The sequence below is a fragment of the Oncorhynchus kisutch genome, linkage group LG26 (genome assembly GCF_002021735.2).
Source record: "Oncorhynchus kisutch isolate 150728-3 linkage group LG26, Okis_V2, whole genome shotgun sequence".
Taxonomy (NCBI): Eukaryota; Metazoa; Chordata; class Actinopteri; order Salmoniformes; family Salmonidae; genus Oncorhynchus; species Oncorhynchus kisutch.
In genome coordinates this window covers 28699458-28718870 of record NC_034199.2, presented here as the reverse complement: position 1 = coordinate 28718870, position 19413 = coordinate 28699458, and the positions used below count along the sequence as shown (strand labels likewise).

Sequence of the window (19413 nt, the reverse complement as noted above, 5' to 3'; positions counted from 1 at the left end):
TTGAACTGTAGATATTTAATAGGCACATGAAAACTTAGGCAAAAAGTGTACATTTTTTTGTCCACAATGTCATCACTCACCGATTTTTATCGGCAACAAGTCTGTTTGGTGGAAACACACTACTAGTGGGAAAATGTGCATATTTTCTTTATGCGTAGGCCTCTTTCAGAATAGTCATATGAAAAGCTGTCACAAATTGGATTGAAACCTAGCTACTAGAACAAACAAATGTGAGACTGTTGTTCATTGACTACAGCTCAGCATTCAACACCATCGTGCCCACAAAGCTCATCACTAAGCTAAGACCCCTGGGACTCAACACCTCCCTCTGCAACTGGATCCTGGACTTCCTGACGAGCCACCCCCAGGTGGTAAGGGTAGGCAACAGCACATCAGACATGCGGATACTCAACACGGAGGCCCCTCAGGGGTGTGTGCTTAGTACCCTCTTGTACTGCCTATTCACCCACGACTGCGTGGTCAAGTACAACTTCAACACCATCATTAAATCTGCTGACAACACAACGGTGGTAGGCCTGATCACCAACAACAATGACATAGCCTATAGGGAGGAGGTCAGAGACCTGGCAGTGTGGTGATTGTGGGCTACAGGAAAAGGAGGGCTGAACACGCCCCCATTCACATCGACAGGGCTTTAGTGGATCGGGTTGAGTGCTTCAAGTTCCTTGGTGTCTACATCACCAACAAACTATCAGGGTCCAAACACACCAACACAGTAGTGAAGAGGGCACGACAAGGCCTATTCCCCTCAGAAGACTGAAAAGATTTGGCATTGGTCCCCAGATCTTCAAAAAGTTCTACAGCTGCACCATCGAGAGCATCCTGACCAGTTGCATCACCGCCTTGTATGGCATCTGCTCAGCATCCGACAGTAAGGCACTACAGAGGGTAGTGCGTACAGCTTAGTACATCCCTGGGGCTAGGCCCCTTAGTTCTAGTGAAGGGTAAATTTAACACTACAGCATACAATGGCATTATAGATAATTCTGTGCTTCCAACATTGTGCCAACAGTTTGGGAAGGCCCTTTCCTGTTTCAGTATGACAATGCACCTGTGCACAAAACGAGGTCCATACAAAAATGGTTTGTCGAGATAGGTGTGGAAGAACTTGATTGGCCTGCACAGAGCCCTGACCTCAACCCCAATCGAACACCTTTGGGATGAATTGGAACGTTGACTGCGAGCCAGGGATAATCGCCCAATATCAGTGTCCGAAGGCGACCAGGGCAGCTGAACACAATAAAAACTAGAGATGAAAGACACACACCAAAAGGGACACTTGGAGTTAATTACAGGGTCTAAAACACAGGATACAGGAAGAGGGACGTATATTATCTTTAGGTCAAAGCAAAGGTCTGGTCATCATTGTAAAACTGACCGAAAGCAGAGGTGGGAGTTATTGGGCTGAACAAGCAGGTTTGGGATGTAACTGTATTTGCATTGGGGGATGAACTGATAATGTATGTGTGGGTATAAAATGAAGAGTGAGAGCTCTGGAAAGGTGTGTGTTCCGCGGACCACTCCGGCTTGAGATACCTTGATATTAAAAGCCTATTGATTTTTACAAAGTTCTTGAGTGCGTCATATTCGAGCCGATTTGCCACTACATGACCAGGTCCACTTTCTCTGGCATCTGGACCACAGGCTCAAACTGGATATCGTCATTATCCTCTGTCTTGTATATGCCCTCTTCATCCTGGTCAGCTGAGGTGTCTGCCCTCTGGTTTGACTGAAGAGATGTGAACAGCTGCTCACCAGCGCGGGTGAAGCCTTTGAAATTGGAGTCCGTCTGACCAAACTGGAAGTCTCCTTGTGAGTTTTTAGCCAAGTCTGCAAAACTGAAGTCGTTGGGTTTGCCAATGAAGAGGGGATTTTCATCCTGACCCGTCTTGTCCACTGACAGCACTGATGCATATACACTGACACCAGATTCCTTCTCTCTGTGCTGCCCTGCGATATTCTTCAGGAACATTGACGCAGACCCTGAAGCAGGAGTCTGAGTTTCAGTTGGTAGGGTTTCCTTTGCAGTTTCCTGAGTGCCAAACTTAAAGCCACCTGCTGGGATGGGCATGGTGAAAGAGAAGCCTGCAGCACTGGGGGTACTGCTTTCAGCCTGAGGAGGGGTCTCAAACTTGAAGGATGCAGGGGAACTTTTATCAACTTTGCCTGTGCCAAACTGCAAAGAGCTGTCACCGTTGAAGTTCGCTTTAAACCCAGTGCCTGTGGGTTGAGTAGAGGCAGTCTGACTCCCGAAGTTAAAGCTGAAGGATGAGCTGGAAGTGGTGGCTGTGGTTATGCTCTTAACATTGGGATTGGGCATCTGACAGGAGACGCATTGACTAGCAGAGTCGTTGTTTCTGACTAGACATGCGTCACAGTCCCACTGTCCCTCCTGCCTGGCAAACATGGCCCTAAGAGAGGAGCTGCTAGAATTGGGGTTGGGTGTCTGGCAGGAAACACACTTAGAGGCAGATGCATCATTCCTCATTAGACAGGTGTCACAGTCCCATTGTCCATCCTTCCTTGAAAAAGATTTGGGAACGATCTTCTGAGCCTCTTCAAACTTTGTCTTGAAGAGCAATGCCTCGACTTTCGTTTTGAACCGGATGGCCAGTTGCTCAGGCCTTGGTTCCTCATCCGCATAATTAACGGCATTCCAGACCCAGGACTTGTCAGATCCAGCGTTTGTTTTCAGGAGCATATCTGGCATGATGTAGTGGTTAACACAGACCTTTAGAACCTGCTCCCTCCTCATAAGTAGACGCACTTTCCCTGATGTATTGTGCTTTAGGATTTTGACTAAGCCGATACCTCTCTCTTTCCACTCTTTTGTCTCCGCATCGAATCTGAACAGCTTGGCCCTGTTACAGAACATCTCCTCCTCTTCCTCCTCTCCAGTCTTCACGTCTACTTTGTCAGGGAGGGGCACAATAGGCTCAAAGTGAGGCCCATCCTCGTCCTCCTCCACATGAGTGCTGTTGTTATTGCTCTCAGCTCCCTTCTCCTCCTCTGCTGTGTTTGCCAGCCCAAATACCGGCGTGGTTACATCAGTGAAACTAAATGGCTGGTCAAATTTTCCAAACGGGTTTGGTTTGTCCTGGATCTGGATTGAGTCATTAAAGGAGAACCCAGAAGCGCTTTTAGTGCCAAAGGTAAGTATCCCTCCCAGGCTAGGAGGATATTGGGGCTTCCCCTCTGAGGGGCCCTCTGATTTGGTGGGAATGTCTGACATCAGAAGCTTCAACAGGGTCTCACTGTTTTTGGACTTGAAGGTGAAGTCCCCGTCATTGGATTTAAAGTTGGAGTTGAATTTAAAGGCAGCGTATGATGGAGTGGACTGGGCGACTATTTCAGCACCAAAGCTAAGCACTTTAGGAGGCTCAGCAGGGATCGGCTGGCCAAAAGACATCTTCCCAAAGTCCACAGGCTTTCGCTCAATGCTCTTAGCTGGTTGGACAGGTACGACGAAGGGCTTGATGAAGTAGCCAGACTCAGGGATGGGAGGGTTGGTGGTGGGCTGAGTGTCGGCCCCAAATCTAAAAGTAAATCCTCCCACTGAAGCTGACCCACCAGTAAAGACTTTGGTTTTAGTAGCCTGTTTGTCTTGAGTCACGTCCTGGTCCTCGTCCACAGACACCCTGATCCGGTTCAGCTTGGCCAGGGACTTGGAGGGACTGATAACTGGTTGGAAGCTGAAGCCAGAGGTGCATTCTCCAAAGCAGAAGAGGATTTTCCTCATTGGGCTACTGGCTAAATGAAAGGCATATCCAACTTCAAAAGGAAAAAAGTTAGATAAATACATTTTTAAAAGGCACAATTGTTATTATTTTTTCCCTAGCCAAACAGCAGCCAGCCACATGGTTAGTTTTAAAGCAGTGGGATGGGGCTGGAGAAATGTAACCTCTTTCAAATAAATAACTGAAATGATGCAAGGACAAGATCAAAGGGTAGATTTAAACATAATTATTTAACTATAAACACTTGTTTGTGTATCTTGTGGGTTATGCTGAGGTAATACGTGTGTACTAAGCTCCTGAGACAAGAATCAATGTGTATATATATCAATAAATATTGCAGATTGGACTTTTAATTGAACAGAGCATATATATATCACTAAAATATAGTCTTCATTGTTCTGTATGCATGAGACATAAGCTTTACCTTTTCTAGATATCTTTACCATTTCCTCATTGAATACAGTCTCCATTCGGTCTTGTAGTTCAGAGAGGGACTTCTTGACATCCTCAATGGAGACATGAGGGTTAAAAGTGCTGGGTATGCCCTCAATTCCCGGCGGGACAGAGAAAGACTGGAAACTCTATGAGAGATCAGAAAACAAGGTAAAGTCATGTAACCATAGAAAGGAGATTTTTTGGGGGGCATACCACAGAAGTCTAGAGAGGCTGTTTCCTCTGTTAACAGAATGAGTGATGTCACCTTGAGGAAATGGATGTGATCCTCTGTGTGTGAGAGCTGCTCCAGCTCAGCGTCTTTCCTCCTCAGCTCAACCACCTCCTCCTCCAGTTGCTTCAGGTGTCCTTCAGTTCGACTCACTTCAGCCATCTCCTTGGCTTTGATCAGCTGCTTCACCTTAGAGCTCCTTCTCTCAATGGAGCGGATAAGCTCAGGAAAGATCCTCTCACTGTCCTCCACTGCTGCCTGTGCAGAGCTCTGTTAGGACACAGAGAGGACAGGGCCCACTTCAACCATTCCGCTCACTCAGTTCTCATCAGGACCCTAGTCAGCTTGTTCCCCACAGTGGGGCTCAGTGGGATTACAGTTTCTTAGACAAAAAATAAAGTCATTTTTTGAGAAGGCCATCAGCCAAAGGACCTCTTCAAGAATTACCTTGACAAACTGTATAGACTGTCTCGCCCCCAACACCCCCATCTCCGTCTTCTGGATTCTCTGCTTTAATATCTGCTGTTTCTCATCCAACTGTTTCTGAACAAAAATAAATCAGAATAATATAATAATAAGTATTGTGCTATGTACAATATCAAATGTTGATAGATTTTAATATTTTAAAATCCCAACGTAAATCAAAACCGTGAGGTAATAAAAATAAGAAAAGTATAATTCAAATGTAGAATAGATTTACAATGTTGAGTAGACTTCATAAGACAATAAGACTTAATAAGAGGCACAGGATATTTTATGGTGCGTCGGGCTTTTTCCTGTTTGAGCCCTTAGAACACTTCCTTAGTAATCAACTGTGGTAATAGACATGAGAGTGAAATACAAAGCTCATGTCCTTACCTGTTTTTCAGTTCTTTCTGCGGCAGCTAACACTGTATCATGGCCTTTATGTTCATCCACTGTACAAAGATAACAGATACACTGCTGATCTGTACGGCAGTAAACCTCCAGCCGTTTGTCATGATGAGAGCAGATCATCTCACGGAGTTGTGTGGATGCTTTGACCAGCTTGTGCTTCTTTAATGGAGCTACTTCATAATGAGGCTGTAGATGAGTCTCGCAGTAAGAGGCCAGACACACCAGACAGAATTTCACAGATTTTAGTTTTCTCCCAATGCAGAAATCACACTCCACATCTCCAGGTTCAGCATAACAGTGAGCAGCTGAAGCAGCATGTAGTCCTGTATTCTTCAGTTTCTCCACCAATTCAATCAGTAGAGTATTTTTGTTCAGAACAGGCCTCGGGGTAAAGGTCTTTCTGCAGACTGGGCAGCTGTAGACACCGTTAAGATCACCCTGATTCCAGCAGTCCTCAATACAGCCCATACAGTAGTTGTGTCCACAGGGAATAGCCACCGGATCTTTCAGTAGATCCAGGCAAATTGAACAATTCATCAAGTCCATTGCATCTGCCATTATAGTAAACACATCAACAGGCTGAGCAGCAAAGTATCACAGATCAGTTTCGTTTCTCTGGAAATGCTTGTTGTGTGGGAGATTGGGAACGTTTCCTGATTCGGTGGGTGTTGTTTGTGCTGTACTCTGTCTGTAGGGGGTGTGGTGTTGGACAGAGGCCAGGCTAGGATTGTTAAAACAGGACTCTGTCTCTTTTAGGAAACGTAAGTGATGGAAAGTTAAAACTGATCAAATGTATCCACACTTTAACTAACAGATTAAATCAACAAAACGTGTATTTTTCATACCTGTATTTGCAGGTAGAAAAAAGTGTTGATAGTATTAGGTTCTAATTATCAGAGTAAGAACCAGACGGACACTGTGAAAGCTTAAACCAAGTTTATTCTTCCCAAAGGATCGAACAGCTGAACAGACAAAGACATGGTTACAGTAGTGGTGGTATATGTACCCCACTTTAGGTGGAATCTCCTCCTTCTCGCTAAACATTGCTGTACATCTTTATTGCTAGGCAGGAAACCAAGTGATATGGGCAATAAACGGTTCCTTTTCCCTTAACGTGACCTGACCTCGACCCCCTTATCCACGGCTCTCTCCCCTTATCAGTACTGCCATGTGACTGCTTTCCCTGCATTCAGCCCCTCCCACCCACCATAACACTCCCTCCTACAGACATCTCCTGGTGTAAACTCTGGGCTATTGCACCCCTCATGTCTCTATTAGAACTAATGACTAATAATAGTTCAAGCTCAGAAATCCAAACCCATCAATAGTATAGATTCTGGAATGTTCATTCATGTTACTGCTTCTAACTCAAACACGACAGCAATTTAGTGATGGGTCCTTTGCTATTGAACGGATCTTTTTCGTGAACGTCAGGAACCAAATCGTGAAAGAGACGTTCATTTTGGCTCCCTGATTTGAACCTACTACTACTGCTTTTTGAGCTCAAAGTAAACTTTTTCTGCAGATAAGTTACAAAATAATTATCTAAAGAAACTGGCCATCTTTTATTTCACCTTTATTTAACCAGGTAGGCCAGTTCAGAACAAGTTCTCATTTACAACTGCGACCTGGACAAGATAAAGCAAAGCAGTGCGACAAAAACAACAACACAGAGTTACACACAAACAAACGTACAGTCAATAACACAAAATAAAATAAAGATCTATGTACAGTGGGTGCAAATGTAGAAGATTAGGGAGGTGGGTAATAAATAGGCCCTAGAGGTGAAAATAATTACAATTTAATATAATATTAATATTGGAGTGATAGATGTGCAAATGATGATGTGCAATTAGAGATACTAGGGTGCAAAAGAGCCAGAGGGTAAGTAATAATACGGGGATGAGGTAGTCGGGTGTGCTATTCACATATTGGCTGTGTACAGGTACAGCTGCTCAGACAGCTGATGCTTAAAGTTAGAGAGGGAGATATAAGTCTCCAGCTTCAAAGATGTTTGCAATTCGTTCCAGTCATTGGCAACAGAGAACTGGAAGGAAAGGCAGCCAAAGGAAGTGCTTTGGGGGTGACCAGTGCAATATACCTGCTGGAGCGCGTGCTACTGGTGGGTGTTGCTAATCATTTGGAGAGGTAAAAAATGACCTAACATAATGGTAGCCTACCTTTTGCACAATATATTTGAGATTTGCTAATTTTTTCATGGTACTAGGTATATTTTTTTAAATCATTTTAAACGAAGATTCAAAGGCCGTCACCGAAAAGACTTGGAATGCCCATAGCCACTTTTCCATCCACAGTTTTTATGAAAGTAATGCCGTAATTAATGAAAACCACAACAGTTTTGGTAGAAAGAGGAAGGTTCGGTACAATTTCATTAATACCTACAGTGGGGCAAAAATATATTTAGCCAGCCACCAATTGTGCAAGTTCTCCCACTTAAAAAGATGAGAGAGGCCTGTAATTTTCATCATAGGTACACTTCAACTATGACAGATGGGATTTTCTTCTCTCCAGATGATCACATTGTAGGATTTTTAATGAATTTATTTGCAAATTATGGTGGAAAATAAGTATTTGGTTTCTGGCTCTCACAGATTTCTGGCTCTCACAGACCTGTAACTTCTTCAAGAGGCTCCTATGTCCTCCATTTGTTACCTGTATTAATGGCACCTGTCCACAACCTCAAACAGTCACACTCCAAACTCCACTATGGCCAAGACCAAAGAGCTGTCAAAGGACACCAGAAACAAAATTGTAGACCTGCACCAGGCTGGGAAGACTGAATCTGCAATAGGTAAGCAGCTTGGTTTGAAGAAATCAACTGTGGAAGCAATTATTAGGAAATGGAAGACATACAAGACCACTGATAATCTCCCTCGATCTGGGGCTCCACGCAAGATCTCACCCCGTGGGGTCAAAATGATCACAAGAACGGTGAGCAAAAATCCCAGAACCACACGGGGGGACCTAGTGAATGACCTGCAGAGAGCTGGGACCAAAGTAACAAAGCCTACCATCAGTAACACACTACGCCGCCAGGGACTCAAATCCTGCAGTGCCAGACGTGTCCCCCTGCTTAAGCCAGTACATGTCCAGGCCCGTCTGCAGTTTGCTGATTAGGTTAGCCTCAAACCATCCCCACTGAATACTCCAGATAAATTGTATTACCTTAAATAATCATCACATGCATTCACGATCAGGATGATATGAAACTAGATTTGTACCACAAAGCAGGATAAGTGATTTGCCTAAATGTTCTGAAATAATTTTAAACTGTTTTAATCGGGCATGGGCTCTTTGACTCAACAACCAAACACATACGTTTTGCTTTCTTAGTGAACCAGAAAAGCAATAGTTATGGTTGTTTATCAAAGTTAGCCTGATTTCTAGTACGCCCCACAGTCATCTTTTTAGGTGCATTCTGTCGATAATGAAAAGCCTGAAACCAATACATCTGTAGTTTTTGTACACTTAGCTAAAACACATACAATATAGAGTAGCAGTTCAAGTTTGGACAAACCTACTCATTCCAGGGTTTTTCTTTATTTATTTACTATTTTCTACATAGTAGAATAATGGTGAAGGCATCAAAACTACAAAATAACACATGGAATCATGCAGTAAACAAAAAAGTTAAGCAAATCTAAATATATTCGATATGAGATTCTTCAAAGTACCCACCATTTGCCTTTGCACACTTGGCATTCTCTCAACCAGCTACATGAGGTAGTCATGGAATGGAATGCATTTCAATTAACAGGTGTGCCTTAAAAGTTAATTTGTGGAATTTCTTTCCTTCTTAATGAGCCTAGCAGTGGAACAAATAGTGGCCTGGGTCTGTTGTTCATGGTTTGGGATAGGCCCCTTAGTTCCAGTGACCGGAAATCTTAATGCTACAGCATACAATGACATTCTAGACAATTCTGTGCTTCCAACTTTGTGCCAACAGATTGGGGAAGGCCTTTTAATGTTTCAGCATGACAATGACCCTGTGCACAAAGCGAGGTCCATACAGAGGGGGTTTGTCTCAATCGGTATAGAAGAACTTAACTGGCCTGCACATAGCCCTGACCTCAACCAAATCAAACACCTTTGGGATGAATTGGAACGTTGACTGCGAGCCAGGGATAATCGCCCAATATCAGTGCCAGACCTCACGAATGCTCTTGTGGCTGAACGGATGCAAGTCCCTGCAGCAATGATCCAACATCTAGTGGAAAGCCTTCCCAGAAGAGTGGAGGCTGTTAAAGCAGCAAGGGGGACCAACTCCATATTAATGACTATGATTTTGGAATGAGATATTCAGCGAGCAGGTGTCCACATACTTTTAGTCATGTAGTGTGTTTGAAATCATAAAGGGCATCCTCATAATTATCAGTATAAAGCAACTTTATTTCTAAAGACATTCTCCAGCCTCATTTATATATTGACAATAAGAATTGTTTCAACTCCAAGTGATATTTGTCAACAGAATACCATAGAAGGTTCTTCCACAACCACCAGATATTATGTCATACCTCTCCCAAAGTGTCACACAGCAGGTTATAGTTGTTCATATTCCTACTTTCGGAGTTTAAGATGAACAAGGTTCTTCTCAATGATTTGTACATTATGAAATCAATGTATACACAAAAACACACCACCACACCTAAAAGTATTCAAAGGGAGCAGGAGAGAGGAACATTGTTCATTTTGAACTGAGGTTGGTTTTTAAACAAGGTTTCTTGTTAATCTCAATTAAGGCTTAACTATGCAAAACAATCCAGTTAGGGAGCTTATGAAAGAACCAGCGTTTTCAACTTTTAATAGAACACATGAAAAGAATTTAATGTACATTATACACAAAAATAAAGTCTGAAGATTCACGTAGTCACATGCTGCCCTCAGGGTGGGGCAACACTTATGAAAAGGAGACCATCTCGGTCTCAAATGACACCCTATTTCCCCTGTAGTACACTACCAGAACCCTGCAAAAAAACTAAACATGTTTTACATTACATGAGGTATAGGGTCTCATTTGAGATGTTCCTACTATAGTTGTCCACTCCACAGTTTGAAAGCCTATCACTGTCCAGTCCATGGTCAGAACGAAGGCCGATAGACATCCAGTCAGTGACCAGATCTCAGCCCTACAGTTGAGTTGTCAACAGTCAGTGACCAGATCTCAGACCTACAGTTGAGATGTCCACAGTCAGTGAACCGAGAGAAGCTCTACAGTTGAGTTGTCAACAGTCAGTGACCAGATCTCAGCCCTACAGTTGAGATGTCCACTGTCAGTGAACAGAACGAAGCTCTACAGTTGTCCACATTCGGTGATGACAATCTTCTTGCTGGGTTTGCCAGTCTTGGTGCCCAGCTTTCCCATGCTGCGAACCACATCCATGCCCTCTCTGACGAAGCCAAAGGCCACGTGTTTGAAGTCCAAGTGCTCAGCCTTCTTCAAAGTGATGAAGAACTGGGAGTTGTTGGTGTCTCGGCCGTGGTTGGCCATGGACAGCAGACCCGGGCCTGTGTGGCGCACGTCAAAATTCTCATCCTCAAACTTGTGCCCGTAGATGGATTTCCCTCCTGTCCCATCCTGGTTGGTGATGTCTCCACCCTGAGGAAAGAGGACAATACAGAGACCGGACCAAGCAGAGTTATACATTCTTGCAGAGGTTTACAAAATGTTTTGTGTTCCAAGAGGCACTAACTGTGACCTATGTTTTGGGAAACATGGTATTGAAGGTTATGAAAGCACTTTGGCTCTGATTGTTGTCTGGTTTGAGGCTAACCCCACAACTCCCCGCTTCTCACCTGACACATGAAGTCGGGTACGACCCTGTGGAAGACAGTGTTGCGCAGTCCGAAGCCTTTCTGTCCTGTACACAGCGCTCTGAAGTTCTCAGCTGTCTTGGGGACGATGTGAGAGAACAGTTCTATGGTGACCGTTCCCAGGGGCTTGTCATCAGCGGAGATAGAGAGGTACACCTGGGGGCAGGGTTTAGTGGACTCTTTAGTACAATTATTAAACATTATTGTAGGTGGAGGGGACAAAAATGGTAGGCGGTCCACCTATACATTAGCAGACAGGGGAAACACTGACCTGGGGATTGGTGTCTCTGGAATGTTCCTGTACCCTGGACAGCTGGGGGGAGGAGAGGGTGGAGGCCTCTGATTGGCTCATTCGACTCTGACACTCACAGAAGATCTTCCTGAAACTCTCGGCCAGCTCCGCGGTCTTAAACTTGGCTGCCAACTGTTCCACCTTACCCTCACCATCTGGATTTTTTTGGTTGTTGATAAAAAAATATGTATCAATTCAAATTATATACGAATCAATATATTTACGTAGCTTTGTGTGTGTTGCCGAGCTATGTATAGACCTACCTGAAAAGTCAGTAGCTGTCCAGACTAGGGCTTGGTTAGAGGTGTTCATGGGTTTGAGCTCCATGCTCTGACAGATGGTGTGATTGGCACAGACCTTCAGCACCTGCTCCCTCCTCATCAGCACCCGGTAGAACCTCTTATCGGGGTGGAAGAGGATCTTGATGTCTCCCACACCCCTCTCCTTCCACTGGCCCAGGTCTCTCTCCCAGCGGTACAGCTTGGTACGCTCCTTAAACAGGATCTCCTCATCCTCCTCCCCTGACTTAGTCTCCACCTGGACAACACAGTTACACGCAGGTTAATGACAAGGCTCATTAATCAGGAGGGTGTAAGACTACAGAACTCATATAGAAATGTATTGAGTAGAACGTGCAAGATTCTCTGTCATATAGATAGTCTAGAGCTGGCATTACTCCACATTCTATGCCTCCACCTAGAACACATTTAGTCAGTTATAACGATGACGTAGAGTCTCTGCTTGGAACTCAGCATTAAAGGAAAGGTTCACCCATTTTGAATGTTATATTGTTTTTGTGCATCTATGAGTGATGTTCTATCGATTCCCTGGGTCATTTCATGTTTTCATGTGTATCAGAGTTATTGTGGTTCGAACAGGCAGAAATGCCTCCGGTATGACGTAGCACTGTGATAAAGTCGCTCTCAATACACTGGAAATTAAGAGGAATAAGCCTTTTAGATCGCAAAATCATCTATCATACATGTCAGATTTCAATACTGGCTGATGTCACAACTCGGGAGGATGTCTTCTCTCAACGTTTCCCATGTGCCTTAGAGACTCCACTCTGTAAGGCACATCGATCTGCAGTTTAAACACGGTGAGATTGTAGACTCCTAAATTGATAGTGCAGTTTGTTTAGGAGATTTTACAGCTAACTAACATGCTGATATTATCTTCTGTATTATAGCGTGTAGCTGCGTTTGCCCGTAGAGAGAGCATTGCATTGTGGATTTTGTAGACGACTTGAGATGCAACAAATTTCCATAACAATTTTCTATGTTGCTACAAACCTTATTATGTCACCAAAATGATTATAATTTTTTTTTAAATGTTATTTAACCCTGTTATTTAACCCTTGCAGACGACACAACAGTTGTAGGCCTGATCACCGACAACAACAAACAGCCTATAGGGAGATCAGAGACCTGGCCGGGTGGTGCCAGAATAACAACCTATCCCTCAATGTAACCAAGACTTAGGAGATGATTGTGGACTACAGAAAAAGGAGGACCACGCACGCCCCCATTCTCATCAACCGGGCTGTAGTGGAACAGGTTGAGAGATTCAAGTTCCTTGGTGTCCACATCAACAACAAACTAGAATGGTCCAAACACACCAAGACAGTTGTGAAGAGGGCACGACAAAGCCAAACCCCCCTCAGGAAACTAAAAAGATTTTGCATGGGTCCTGAGATCCTCAAAAGGTTCTACAGCTGCAACATCACTGCCTGGTATGGCAATTTCTCGGCCTCTGACCACAAAACACTATAGAGGGTAGTGGGTACGGCCCAGCACATCACTGGGTCTAAGCTGTCTGCCATCCAGGACCTCTACACCAGGCGGTGTCAGAGGAAGGCACTAAAAATTGTCAAAGACCCCAGCCACCCCAGTCATAGACTGTTCTCTCTACCTTTTTAGTTTGCATGGCAAGTGGTATCAGAGGGCCAAGTCTAGGTCCAAAAGGCTTCTCAACAGTTTTTACCCCCAAGCCATAAGACTCCTGAACAGGTAATCAAATGGCTATCCAGACTATTTGCATTGTGTGCCCCCCCAACCCCTCTTTTTTATGCTGCTGCTACTCTCTGTTTATCAAAAATGCATAGTCACTTTAACTATACATTCATGTGCTCCTGCACATTGGCTAACCGGGCTATCTGCATTGTGTCCCACTCACCACCCGCCAAACCCTCTTTTACGCTACTGCTACTCTCTGTTCATCATATATGGTCACTTTAACCATATGTACATACTACCTCAATCAGCCTGACTAACCGGTGTCTGTATGTAGCCTCGCTACTGTATATAGCCTGTCTTTTTACTGTTGTTTTATTTCTTTACCTACCTATTGTTCACCTAATACTCTTTTTTGCTCTATTGGTTAGAGCCTGTAAGTTAGCATTTCACTGTAAGGTCTACTACACCTGTTGAATTCAGCGCACGTGACAAATAAACTTTGATTTGATTTAAAATTTCAAAATGAGTGGTTTTATGTGTATTTTTCCTTTAAACAGATTGATTGGGGTAAGGCCCTGCGTTAGACTGGTGTCCTGTCCAGGCGGTGTACTTGTACAACAAGCTGCCTCACTACAGAAACCGGTCTGCTCCTATGAGCCGTTCTGGCTCGCACACGCCAAGGCTACTTACTTTACTTCATAACATGACATTCCCAGTAAGGGGAAGTGGAGATAGATGAGTAGCAGTGCATTGATAAGTACCTCTGGTAGAGAGACTATGGGTTCAAAGTCAATGCCCACATTATTAGTGTCCCCTTCATCACACTCCTCCTCCCCTCCCTCAGCTTTGGCTGGGTCTGCAGCTCCAAACAACGTAGCCCCGACGTTCGCACACGAGAAGTTGGAATCTAACAATGAAAGATAAAAAAGTTAAATGAAATGTTTGTTTTCACTGAAACAAAGCTCAGTTGTCATGGTGACGAATACAAATCTTAAGAACACACATCATATTGAATTTTCTTCAGTCAATCGTATTCAGAAAACTTAGAAGTACCAACCTTGTTTTCCAAAGGCAAATTCCCCCCCAGTGTTCTGTGCCAGATCAGCAAAGGAGAATCCTTCCCATCCTAGAGCACCGAAGCCCAATGAGCCAAATGAGTTAGGAGCATCTGTAAAAGAGAAAGTAAGGAAGAGAAGACATCTCAGTTTGCTGCATTGGTGTCAGAAGTGGGATTGTGTTGCTGGGAGGACATAGAAGGCATTGCCAAGAGTTAAGTGAGGGTAGAATTCAAAAGGCTTTGCAGTGATAAATGTTTCATACTCTGAGTAGTGGTTGTAGTAAATGTAGTATTGGAGTCAGGCTCAGAGGTCTTCTTGGCAGACAGGTCTATAGGGCTGCTGCTGGTAGCTGCAGGAGTAGAGTCTGACTGATCTGGAGCCTGTTCCCCGCTGCTGGCAGCAGGGTTTAGAGTTTGACAAGAAACACAACTGCTTGCAGACTCCTCATTTCTAACAAGACACATGTCACACTCCCACTGCCCTGGCTTTTTGCCAAACTGTGCACCAAATCCAAAACCAAATGAGGGGGTTACCAAAGCTGGGGCACTAGCAGCAGGTTTTTCTGAAGGGTTTGGAGTGGTAGCCTGCTCCCTGCTGCGGGAGACGGCAGTCTGCGATGGTGTTGAAGTGGAGTCTGACTGATCTGGAGTCTGCTGCTCCTCTGTGGTGGACTGGACCTCTGCCTCCTGAATGATTAATGACTGAACTGAGACCTGTTCTTCTGCTGTAGAGGACTGGATGTCAGCATCCTGGATGGTAACCGACTGTTCTGTGGCTTGTTCCTGGCTACCTTGGGCTGAGAATTCAACCTCCTGGATGGCTAAGGACTGAACTGAACTGCCAAGAAGACCTCTGAGCCTGACTCCAATACTGCATCACCAAGGTGGCATAGCAGTTCAGACGTCTTTTGTCCTCGTCTTGTCGTGTCCTGTATATATATATATTTACAACTTTTTCACATACATTTTTTTTTTTTTTTCCATCAACTCATCTTCAAAACACTCTCCTGCAACCCGCCTCACCAATGTATATTTATAAAAAAGTATTATTTACCTCAGATCTGTAATCCTCCAAGAAGCTAGCCAAAAACTCCAAGAAGCTAGCCTGAAACTAGCCAGAAGCTAATCCAGAAGCTAGTTCAGAAGCTAGTTAGCTCCTTTACTGGCAAATCATTAGTATTCAGCTAACCACGGTTTGTGGTCATCAGCTATCCTTTAGCTCGAAAATCTATCGCCAGTTCTGTACGGCGCAGCGCGGCTCGGAACGGAACATACCGGACCAATTTTTCTCTCCATGTCCCTGGATTTCGACTGCTCTCTGGACATTCATACCCGGATCTCACAGCTAGCTAGCTGCTATCCGTGTGACTATCGGCCCTCGTCGATTCCGGAGCAAACATCAATTATTCCGGAGCTAGCAAGCTCCGTCAATCACTCCTGAGTTCCATCAATCACACCTGGGCTGCAGTCACCTATCCAGACCCGTTTTACTGCCTTCGCGGAGCCACACCGGGCCTTCACAACTGGACTGCCGACGTTATCTACCCGAAGGAGTTATTCGGCTGGCTCCTCCGTCGCGACGTTACCTGAACGCCCATCTGCGGCCTGCTAACCGTTAGCTGTCTTACCGGCTGCTATCTGAATAGACAATCGGACAATTTTTTTATATTTTTTATTATTATTATTATGTTTTCTTCTTGGGCCTCTATAACTATATCTATTGTTTTTATTTTTGTTGTTGTTGTGTGATTTGGATTAATCCCCTCTACCACACGGAACCCCACTAATCTACTGACGGAACGCAAGAGGTGGCTAACAACAGACCTCCATCCTATGCTAGCTTGCTACCGATGCCCTGGCTAGCTGTCTAAATCACCAACCAACCTCTCCACTCACCGGACCCTTTTGATCACTCGACTAAGCATGCCTCTCCTTAATGTCAATATGTCTTGTCCATTTCTGTTCTGGTTAGTGTTTATTGGCTTATTTCACTGTAGAGCCTCTAGTCCTGCTCACTATACCTTATCCAACCTATTAGTTCCACCACCCACACATGCAATGACATCTCCTGGTTTCAACGATGTTTCTAGAGACAATATCTCTCTCTTCATCACTCAATACCTAGGTTTACCTCCACTGTATTCACATCCTACCATACATTTGTCTGTACATTATACCTTGATGCTATTTTATCGCCCCCAGAAACCTCCTTTTACTCTATGTTCCAGACGTTCTAGACGACCAATTCTCATAGCTTTTAGCCGTACCCTTATTCTACTCCTCCTATGTTCCTCTGGCAATGTAGAGGTGAATCCAGGCCCTGCAGTGCCTAGCTCCACTCCTATTCCCCAGGCGCTCTCTTTTGACGACTTCTGTAACCGTAATAGCCTTGGTTTCATGCATGTTAACATTAGAAGCCTCCTCCCTAAGTTTGTTCTATTCACTGCTTTAGCACACTCTGCCAACCCGGATGTTCTAGCTGTGTCTGAATCCTGGCTTAGGAAGACCACCAAAAACTCAGACATTTTAATTCCAAACTACAACATTTTCAGACAAGATAGAACTGCCAAAGGGGGCGGTGTTGCAATCTACTGCAAAGATAGCCTGCAGAGTTCTGTCCTACTATCCAGGTCTGTACCCAAACAATTTGAACTTCTACTTTTAAAAATCCACCTCTCTAAAAACAAGTCTCTCACCGTTGCCGCCTGCTATAGACCACCCTCTGCCCCCAGCTGTGCTCTGGACACCATATGTGAACTGATTGCCCCCCATCTATCTTCAGAGTTCGTGCTGCTAGGCGACCTAAACTGGAACATGCTTAACACCCCAGCCATCCTACAATCTAAACTTGATGCCCTCAATCTCACACAAATTATCAATGAACCTACCAGGTACCTCCCCAAAACCTTAAACACGGGCACCCTCATAGATATCATCCTAACCAACTTCCCCTCTAAATACACCTCTGCTGTCTTCAACCAAGATCTCAGCGATCACTGCCTCATTGCCTGCATCCGTAATGGGTCAGCGGTCAAACGACCTCCACTTATCACTGTAAAACGCTCCCTGAAACACTTCTGCGAGCAGGCCTTTCTAATCGACCTGGCCGGGGTATCCTGGAAGGATATTGATCTCATCCCGTCAGTAGAGGATGCCTGGATATTTAAAAAAAATGCCTTCCTAACCATCTTAAATAAACATGCCCCATTCAAGAAATTTAGAACCAGGAACAGATATAGCCCTTGGTTCTCCCCAGACCTGACTGCCCTTAACCAACACAAAAACATCCTATGGCGTTCTGCATTAGCATCGAACAGCCCCCGTGATATGCAGCTGTTCAGGGAAGCTAGAAATCATTATACACAGGCAGTTAGAAAAGCCAAGGCTAGCTTTTTCAAGCAGAAATTTGCTTCCTGCAACACTAACTCAAAAAAGTTCTGGGACACTGTAAAGTCCATGGAGAATAAGAACACCTCCTCCCAGCTGCCCACTGCACTGAAGATAGGAAACACTGTCACCACTGATAAATCCACCATAATTGAGAATTTCAATAAGCATTTTTCTACGGCTGGCCATGCTTTCCACCTGGCTACTCCTACCCCGGACAACAGCACTGCACCCCCAACAGCAACTCGCCCAAGCCTTCCCCATTTCTCCTTCTCCCAAATCCATTCAGCTGATGTTCTGAAAGAGCTGCAAAATCTGGACCCCTACAAATCAGCCGGGCTAGACAATCTGGACCCTTTCTTTCTAAAATTATCTGCCGAAATTGTTGCCACCCCTATTACTAGCCTGTTCAACCTCTCTTTCGTGTCGTCTGAGATTCCCAAAGATTGGAAAGCAGCTGCGGTCATCCCCCTCTTCAAAGGGGGGGACACTCTTGACCCAAACTGCTACAGACCTATATCTATCCTACCGTGCCTTTCTAAGGTCTTCGAAAGCCAAGTCAACAAACAGATTACCGACCATTTCGAATCTCACCATACCTTCTCTGCTATGCAATCTGGTTTCAGAGCTGGTCATGGGTGCACCTCAGCCACGCTCAAGGTCCTAAACGATATCTTAACCGCCATCGATAAGAAACATTACTGTGCAGCCGTATTCATTGATCTGGCCAAGGCTTTCGACTCTGTCAATCACCATATCCTCATCGGCAGACTCGACAGCCTTGGTTTCTCAAATGATTGCCTCGCCTGGTTCACCAACTACTTCTCTGATAGAGTTCAGTGTGTCAAATCGGGGGGTCTGCTGTCCGGACCTCTGGCAGTCTCTATGGGGGTGCCACAGGGTTCAATTCTTGGACCGACTCTCTTCTCTGTATACATCAATGAGGTCGCTCTTGCTGCTGGTGAGTCCCTGATCCACCTCTACGCAGACGACACCATTCTGTATACTTCCAGCCCTTCTTTGGACACTGTGTTAACAACCCTCCAGGCAAGCTTCAATGCCATACAACTCTCCTTCCGTGGCCTCCAATTGTTCTTAAATACAAGTAAAACTAAATGCATGCTCTTCAACCGATCGCTACCTGCACCTACCCGCCTGTCCAACATCACTACTCTGGACGGCTCTGACTTAGAATACGTGGACAACTACAAATACTTAGGTGTCTGGTTAGACTGTAAACTCTCCTTCCAGACCCATATCAAACATCTCCAATCCAAAGTTAAATCTAGAATTGGCTTCCTATTTCGCAACAAAGCATCCTTCACTCATGCTGCCAAACATACCCTTGTAAAACTGACCATCCTACCAATCCTCGACTTTGGCGATGTCATTTACAAAATAGCCTCCAATACCCTACTCAACAAATTGGATGCAGTCTATCACAGTGCAATCCGTTTTATCACCAAAGCCCCATATACTACCCACCATTGCGACCTGTACGCTCTCGTTGGCTGGCCCTCGCTTCATACTCGTCGCCAAACCCACTGGCTCCATGTCATCTACAAGACCCTGCTAGGTAAAGTCCCCCCTTA

The 19413-nt window shown here is 44.7% G+C and overlaps 2 protein-coding genes across 2 annotated transcripts in view; both read right to left on the bottom strand.

Moving 5' to 3' along the window:
- On the bottom strand, positions 1-5945 carry LOC116357711 (E3 SUMO-protein ligase RanBP2-like). The gene is made up of 5 exons (XM_031805689.1): positions 5281-5945; positions 4870-4965; positions 4459-4692; positions 4183-4339; positions 1-3792 (listed from the first exon to the last, which is right to left on the bottom strand). The coding sequence occupies exons 1-5, from the start codon at positions 5854-5856 to the stop codon at positions 1625-1627; spliced, it is 3231 nt and encodes a 1076-aa protein (XP_031661549.1). The 5' UTR covers positions 5857-5945; the 3' UTR covers positions 1-1624.
- A 3742-nt stretch (positions 5946-9687) lies between these two features.
- LOC109887797 (E3 SUMO-protein ligase RanBP2-like) overlaps positions 9688-19413 on the bottom strand; it is a 31403-nt gene continuing 21677 nt past the window's right edge. Inside the window, 7 exon segments of the mRNA XM_031806043.1 lie at positions 9688-10915; positions 11113-11286; positions 11402-11577; positions 11686-11959; positions 14139-14284; positions 14435-14545; positions 14698-14932. Of these exon segments, the coding sequence (XP_031661903.1) occupies positions 10610-10915; positions 11113-11286; positions 11402-11577; positions 11686-11959; positions 14139-14284; positions 14435-14545; positions 14698-14932 (1422 nt within the window). The 3' untranslated portion in view covers positions 9688-10609.